Source organism: Sphaerodactylus townsendi, linkage group LG07 (assembly GCF_021028975.2).
Source record: "Sphaerodactylus townsendi isolate TG3544 linkage group LG07, MPM_Stown_v2.3, whole genome shotgun sequence".
NCBI classification, from domain to species: domain Eukaryota; kingdom Metazoa; phylum Chordata; class Lepidosauria; order Squamata; family Sphaerodactylidae; genus Sphaerodactylus; species Sphaerodactylus townsendi.
Genome location: NC_059431.1, coordinates 75228868 through 75236951, shown reverse-complemented (window position 1 = coordinate 75236951; position 8084 = coordinate 75228868). Strand labels below are relative to the sequence as shown.

Here is an 8084-nt window from a genome sequence, read left to right as displayed (position 1 = left end):
GGTTATCTAAAGGCGCCCTTTGCAAGAGCGCCAGGGATGCCTCGCGCTGACGGGGCGGCAGTGTCGGGGCGGTTGTGCTGTCGCCACCCCCTCTCATGGGGAGTGCTGGGGGATCCCGCAGAACTCTCCTCAAGAAGCGCGAGGCTTAAGGTAAGTGGGGAAAGGCCCAGCGGCAGCTTCGGGGCGGCCGCACTGTCGCCGCCCCTCTCGTGGGGAGTGCCGGGGGACCCCGCGCTACTCTCTTCAAATAGCACTGGGCTTAAGGTAAGTGGGGAAAGGCCCTAAGGGAGGGGGCATGATTATCTGATGTAATAATTTAGATCCATTTGTGCACACAGTTTACATGTGAGTCCTTTCTTATGGTTATATTATTTGAACAACTGGAGATGAAGGCTTCACCTAGTTATCCCCCGTTCCTCCTGATTTATTGAGAAACAGTTCAAAGTGTCACACAGAAAGCACGGAAAGTAACACAACGAGGCAATGGGATGCTGTCCGGGCGGGAAGGCGCGAGTGGGTGCTGACGGCGCGCGCGGATGCCTGGTCGTGTTTGCCCTTCTTCGCCTTGGCTCCTCCCTCCTGTCTGTGTCTCGCGCTCCTCCTCCCCCCTCCCCTCAGCGCGGGGGCAGTCCGGGGCTCCCCTCAGCTGGGCTCCCGCCGCGAGCGGCTCAGGATTGGCTGCGCCGCTGACAGCAGGCGGAGCTTGAAGTGTCCGGCGCAGTCGGCCCCCGGCTATAAGCCTCTTTGCTGCTTTCCGTCTCCAGCCTCCCTTGTTTTATGCGCGGCTCTGCGAAACTGGACGGTGAACGTTTGCGTCGGGGAATCTGTTCAAGCGGGCACAGATGTCATGTGAAAACGGCCATGCTAGGTCATCTGCACCGCCCGCCCGTTCTTCTTCCCGCTCGCTTTTTTTAATTCGGGAAAAAGACACCCCTCTCCACTCTCCTCCCTCCCCTCTCATTTTTTGCCTTTGCAACTAACAAACAGACAACAATCTCGCCCGCCCCCGTCGCCCCCCGTCTCCCCCTGCTGCTGAGACTGCCACGGCGGCTTCTCGGCACAAGTGATCACAAAAGAAATCTTTGGGAGTCGGTTAGTGCTACTTTAAAGCTGCGAGCGAGCAAGCGAGAGACGCGCAGAGAAAAGGAAGAGGGCAGGCGAGGTCGCGCAATTCAAACCCCGAAAAACATTCCCCCTCCCCAACCCAACCCCCAGCCTTTTCTTCCATAGAAAAGAATTTCGCGTGTGAGAGAAAGAGACAAGAGAAAAAAGGACGCGCAAACAACCTTGGAGAGGAATGATTTCCCCAGCAGAAGAGACGAGCTCCAGCCGCCGTCTTCGCTCTTGCTGAGAAGGGGATTTTAAGCTGATAGCTACATGAGTGCGCTGAGCAGAGAACCGCCGGCAACATGCGAGGTAAGGGGGACGGAAGGGGGCGAGAGGGGGGAGGGGGCTTTAAGGGGACCCCAAAGGGCAGCCTGGGGCAATTGATTGCTGCCGCCAACCGTTTGGGGAAAAGACGGGGGGGGGGGGTCCAAGAATGACCAGAAATGGAGGCTGACTAAGCTGGCTACGAAGTTCTCCACTGTTTGTTGGACTGTTGCTGTCACCACCACCCCTCTGTAATAGCGAATGGTGTCTTTATAGGTAATAGCCCACTCCCTGTTTTAGAAGTTCTGTGGCAGTTCACTCAAGAGCTGCGCAGCCTTTACTTCTCATCCAACAACCATTTGTCCTCTGTAGGAGTTCCGATGGGGAAACTTGAGCCCGGCAGCCCATATGCCAGAAGCCAAGGAAGGCATCGAAGGGAATGGAGGGAGAGGTGCAATGTGCTGAAATGGCATGCGACTGAGCTCAAGGTCTTCGCCTGGGTGGGGGCCCACAGTCAGGTGGCTCAGGGCAGGCAACCTTTGGGGGGGGGGGGGGTCAGGGGAAGGGAGGGCTAGTAAGTCCTCCAGAGGAGAACGGGATTTCTGCACTGTTGGCGCGCTGTTTAAAGGGATGCTGGCCGGCAGGGCAGGGGAAGCCCGATAATCTTTCCAGCACCCAGTTTGGTGCCGTGCGAGGCTGTTCCATAGCCTTCATTGGGGGTCCAAATCCCATTGACGTCCATTACAGCCGGAGATTGCAAACGGGGCCGGTGATTCCTTTGTGTGGTTTGATGAAGAGGGTCTCGTAGTTGGACAGTGTGTTTATCTTTGCCCTTGCACGCAGGTGGTCACCCCACTGACCGGCCACGCTCCTTTACCATCTTGAGTTCGAATTCCAGCTTTGGACAGCTACTCAAGAGAGGGCGGGAAGAAAGTGATGGGCTCTGTCAAAAGCCCCTAAGTTCTGCACACGCAGAACAGTGAACTTTCAATCCACTTTCACAGTTGTTTGCAAGTGCGTTTTGCTATTCCGCACAGCTACAAAGTGCACTGAAAGTGGGTTGAAAATGCATTATTCTGCATGTGCAGAAGGGGCCGGAGTCTCAGCTTGTCAGTCCTAGGAGAAGGCAAGCAACCTCTCCCTAACTTTTGAGCTGATTAATTCGTTCCTTCGTGGAAAACTCTGTGTATGTTCATAGAACTCTTGGTCAGTCTCAATAAACGACAACATCCTTTTCCATTCTTTCTCCTGCCCCTTAAACAGAGATTTGTCGCAATCTCTTCTTTCTTCCCCACTTCCATCTCCCAAACAGAATCCCATACAGGCAACTTTTCAGCAGCCACTAAGAGGATTCCGCAGGCACTTAAACCCGAGTACTTTGCTGTACTTGACCATTCCCACTCAGAGAGGCCTGACCCTAGGGGCAGCAGCGCCTGGAACCAAGCCCCAAAAGGTCTTATTCTTATTTGCAAGAGAATAGCCATGCCTAGACCATTTCCTACCTGAAAGGTCCTCTTCCGTCGGTAGACATCACCCTTTTAAGCCATGCCGCACAGAAGCCCCAGGCCCCCAAAGACTTTTAATCGTTGACTACTGATCCCATTGACTAAGCAGCAATGCCCGAGCCTTCTCGATGGTCATCCCTCTCTCCTCTCTTTTGTCCCGTATTTGGCAGACTCTGAGCTGAGGTCAGTTTAGACCGGGAAGTCCCACTAAGCAACTTTGCTCCTCCTGACCTGAAGACAGGACCCCAACTTGAAACTGTTAATGATCCTCCAGCCCCGCCTGGAAGGAAAGTTCTTGGGCCCAAGCTCTAGTCGCGAGCCCACAAAACCACAGCTCGGGATCATCAAACCCGCAGATAGTTCCTAACTTGAGTTGAGGCTTAAAACCCAGCGCGCGCTAGTAACTGGGCCGGTGGTAACCAAATAAACTTTCTTCTCGGCTAGCTCTGGTCTTAGTTGAGTAAAAGGCGGGGAAGGTAAAAGGGAAGTCTTAGCTGACGGGATCCTCTGAAGGGAAAGTGCTGCGCCAGGCAATTAGTAGGAAAAAAACGTGAGCCGGTGGACTTCAGTGGAGCGTCCCAGATTCGTGGAGGAGCAGCAGCGGGGAGGGGTGTGTGCCAGACCTGGTCCAACTTGTTGACCTCTGACAAGACGGATAGGCACGACTAAGTTGGCCATCCTATAGGGAAGAAGGTGGGCCGGGGGGTGGCGGGTGGCGAGGCAGGATGAAAGCAACAGCGTGTGTTCATGGGGAAGTGCTGTATCCCGCAATGCTTGCGTTTTTGGTGGCGGGGTGTTTGAAACGAGGGCTTGAGGAGTGCAAGTGGGGAACTTCCTATGTACTGGAGATGCTGCGCTTTGGGGGAAACTGGAGAGCCGGCCTGCTCGGGAGATGTGGGCAGATCGGGGCATTGAGGAAGGAAGCGTGAGTCTGCGGGCTCTGGGAGGACAAGTTCGAGATGGTTGTGGTCCGTAGGGAGTTTTCAGACCAATCCCACCCACATCAAGGGACTATACCAAGTTGCAGTTATTAAAGATTCTAAATAAAAGAATAGCACCTGGTTGCCGATTATGCCTTCTGGGCTGGAAGCCCTCTGAGTCAGGTGTGCAGATATTGGAAGTGGTCATTCAGTAGCCAGGAAAAGGTACTCTGCACATGGCCAGACATGCTCTTTCTTGTTTTGTCATTTAAACTGAGTCTCAAACGCAACAGTCCATTGGCTTCTGCCGGACCAAGGTGCGCGGGGGGGGGGGGATTCAGTGCCACTGACCAGAAGGGGTCACAAAGCCATCAGACAGATCCTTCTCTTCCCCCCCCCTCCCACGCTCCAGCTCAGGCACCTCCTCCAGACAAAAAACTCAGGTTCCCAGATGACAACCGCCCTAGTGGAAGAGAGGCCAAAGAAGTTCGACAGCGTCCCAGAAACTAACAGCTTTATCATTACACTTGTTAACTTGGATAAAAGCTCCGCTGTGTTCAAATGAGTGTGCTCATTGAACGTAGACTTTCTTCTGAGTAAACATGTTTTAGGCTGGAGGTGCAGGAAGCATATGTACTGCAGAGTGAGTCCCAGTGACGTCAGTGGGGCTTCTTAGTAAACACGGATAAGATCATTGCATCTGAGTGTGCTTGGTGGGGAGGAAAGGTCAAATGTCCGAAGGGGGCTTGAAGAGGTTGCTGTTACACAAGTGCACAGCCTATGTGAGTGCGCTTGAAAGATAAGGCAGAGCCAACAAGACAGGCCCCATTCTAGGGTCCAGGGCCATCTGGAAGCCTTCGCTTCCCCATCTATTATAGGTGCTAACTTGCTCAGCATAACCTGGGACATGTCTCTGTATCAGTCTTGTTTGCGTCTGAAACTGTACATTTCTGCACAGAAATTGTAGGTTTCTTCCCATACTTCTACATTTCCTGGCTGCTTGACCTTGCTGTTGTGTTTCATACCTTCTCCTACATTGTATCTGAAGAAGTGAGCTCTGGTCCACTGAAAAGTTATGCTGGAATAAAATGTTAAGTGCTATGTTCACCCGGTCAGATCTCCAGTTTCGAGGTGTGTGGGGTATTTTTTAAAAATTCCACCTGGGTAAACCATCTGGCTTTCCTAAGGTAGAAACAATTAAGGGCATTGCTAGCAGAGGATGGCTTGTCGGCCATTAGGGCCCTTTTAAGACAAGGCAAATGGGCCGGTGTGGCCTGAATAGGATGAAGCCTGCTTTTCAAAAAAATGTTTGGGAGCTCGGTTGTTCTTCCTCCAGCTTGGACAGGAAACGGGATCAGGCTGCGAGTTCTGTCCCGTGGCTGCCAGGGCCCAAGAAAGGACTGGCCGAGCACTGGGATGGTTGCGAAGGGCAGGGTCAGTTTGACTGGCAGTCCCGTCGGAAGAGCTCGGATTGTTCAAAGCCAATGATTGACACCAGCTCCGGCTCTCGCTTCTCCCTGTCCTCGTCTGTTTCTGTGAGTCGGGACTTGCCATGTGTTCTACTGACCCACTTCTTTCGGCTGAGAACACAAGGCCAGGGAACGGGGCAGGACCCCCAGCCCCCGGCGCCTGACGGGCAGAGCTGGGGCAGGGAAAGCCTCCTGCTCTTCGTCCCGCCTCCATTCCCCGGGCATCCCCGCCCTGCCCCCTCCTCGATTCCTGGGAGCGCCCCGGCTGCAAACGGAGGCAGCGCCTGGCCTGTGGGATCAGCTGGAGAAAAACAACTTCTTGCGTAGAGTGAACGTGAAGAGGGAACTTAAAAGTCGCATCGAGGACAGGAACGCTAGAAAGTTGCGCTCAGTTGTGTCCACTTCACACGCGGGAGGGGAAAGGAGAGCAGTGCGCTTCTTTGAAATACAGATCATTTCCCCAGAGCCCCCAAGTGGTTTACTGTAATCCAGTTCCTTGGGCCGTGGAAACGGGGAAAAAATGTGGTCGCGCCCTTTTCACATCGGTAAGCGCACCACCCCACTCCCGCAATATGCAATTCACATATTTGTTTTAAAAATAGTGCTAAAACTCTCATGGATTTGGACTCCACTTTCTTCTAAGTTAAGCTCATTTGGTGGTATGAATACCCCAGAAGCAAGCCCTCCATTCAGCGGGACCTCCAAGAAAGCATCTGCAGGATCCACTGAAGAGGCAGGCACCAGAGGTAAATTTAGGGTTGTTACATTTGACGGATTATACCGCCTCCTCATCGACACCTCCTCATCTCCCGCATCCTCACAAGTAGCCTCTTGAAGTAGCTTTCTCCCGGAGAGTCCAGTTTCTGTGTAAACAGAAGCTTGAAGTTCGGCGGGGTCGGGGAGCGGGACAGCCAGGCAGAAATTGGGAAGACAATACTTTTTCCTGTTTAGGATGTTAGGTGTGAGGTTTTCACAAAGGATGAAATCAGGCCAGGAGAAAAAGGGTGAAGTCTTGAATGAGTTCTAAACAAGCTGGGAAGACTCACTCTCTCCTATTTTTCTCCACCCTCCTCTTCCACGGTGGGAGGAAGGCCACTAGCACCAAAGCCCCATCTTATCTCCCAGTTTTCAGTGGGCCTTACATTCAGGTTACCTATTTAAGAGAGCAATCTTAAACAGGTCCAGTCCGAGTCCTACTCTGGTCGCTTCCGTGGGATCTACTCACAGGAAAGTGTTGTTAGGATAGCAGCCTGAGACAAAGATAAGACCAGAGATGGGTCCTATCTTCACAACACCTCCCTCCTTGTAGAGCAACTGTAGAGCAATCGTTTGCAACTGTCCCTTCCCCTGTTCACAAGAAAGGTAGCCTAGAAAGTAACTGTGTCAACTGTGGCCCATTCAGCACTTCTGATTTCTCTGGGTGCATTTTGGCAACAACAACCAGACTAAGCAATTCATAGTTTGACTGAGACTCTGAAGGTACCCGGCTTTGGTTAGCCAATAGTCTGCATTCTCTGAATGGTCTGGATCCCCATTGGTATCAGGTCAATAGATGAATTGGCTAGATCTAGCTATCAGCCACCCTGATCTACCAATCACAATACATTCAGGTGTGCTTGGCAGTTGCTTTTGTAAGCAGCCTATTCTAACGTTGCTGAGTTTTTAGTTACCACAGGACAACAGTAAAAGGAAAACACAAAAACTGGCTAGAGAAAACAAACAGGACAGAATAAATAGGTAAGCAGGACACATCTCATTACCTCCTCTCCCTTAACAGTTTAACAGTGTCACCCGCGTAGACTGGCACCATTCTAAATCCACTGGTTTCAACGGGTTGGAAGGGTGTAACTCTGTTCAGGATTGTCCTATGAACCTGCAAACTAAAGACGCTTGCTCTTGAAGGAAGTGCCACTGAATTATGAGATTTACTTGGGGGGAAACCTTATCCGCCTGGAGCTTACCAGAATGTCTTACGGGCTGCAGTTGGGCTCCCCTTCCTGGTGACCTGTCCTGCTCCATCAGTGATGCAAAATCAACCGCCCCGATCTATTTTTAAAATGATGCTCTGCAACGCCGCCGGGTTCATCTGCAGAAAGCGGTGCCCGTCTCTAATAGACTAGACTCCGGCAATAGCGATCCGTTCGATTTGGGACCGGAGTGGTTGGTTAATGGAATATTAATCGCGCTGCCTTTTCAATTTTGTCCCTAACGGAAAGGCCCGCCTGATCGATAGATTATTGGCTTTCAGCAAAATCAAAGCACGTTAAGGTTGCGAGGCTGAACACGCGGTTATTATAGAGCAGGCTGTAAAGGTCTCTCTGGCTAGTAAAGAGAGAGAGAGAGAGAGAGAGAGAGAGAGAGAGAGAGAGAGAGAGAACCACACTATTTGGTAGAGGGAGTATCCCATTCACTTCCTCTTCTCTTTACTGAGTACAATTTAAACCAGATCAGTTTACTAATTTGGCCCCAAAATTGAAGCCGGGGCAGCAGATCCGTCTCTTTAAATGCAAGTGTGGAAAGGAGAGGTCCGGTTTGAAAAGCGGACGGCGGACGAGAAGGGTTCTGTCTGAACTCTAAACTCCACATGTCTGACTTGCCCCAAACTGAAGCAACTAAATTCTTTCTTGGGTTTCATTTTGGTTTCAAGTCTCCTGCGGCTGGCTTTACAGGAAGGTGGGTGGGAGATAAGAGGTGCCCGAGATGGCATTTTCCTGTGCTCAAAAACGATGGTTCTGATCCTTTGGAGAACCCTTAGCTTAATGTCCTTTTAGAAGTGTACATTACATTCTGCCTAGCTTTAAGCTGCTTTGTGATGGCAC

At 51.8% G+C, this 8084-nt stretch overlaps 1 protein-coding gene across 1 annotated transcript in view; it reads left to right on the top strand.

The window, feature by feature from the left end:
- The first annotated feature begins 770 nt into the window (after positions 1 to 770).
- RORB (RAR related orphan receptor B) overlaps positions 771 to 8084 on the top strand; it is a 179017-nt gene continuing 171703 nt past the window's right edge. Inside the window, exon 1 of the mRNA XM_048504725.1 lies at positions 771 to 1416. Within this exon, the coding sequence (XP_048360682.1) occupies positions 1410 to 1416 (7 nt within the window). The 5' untranslated portion in view covers positions 771 to 1409. The remainder of the gene's footprint in view (positions 1417 to 8084) is intronic.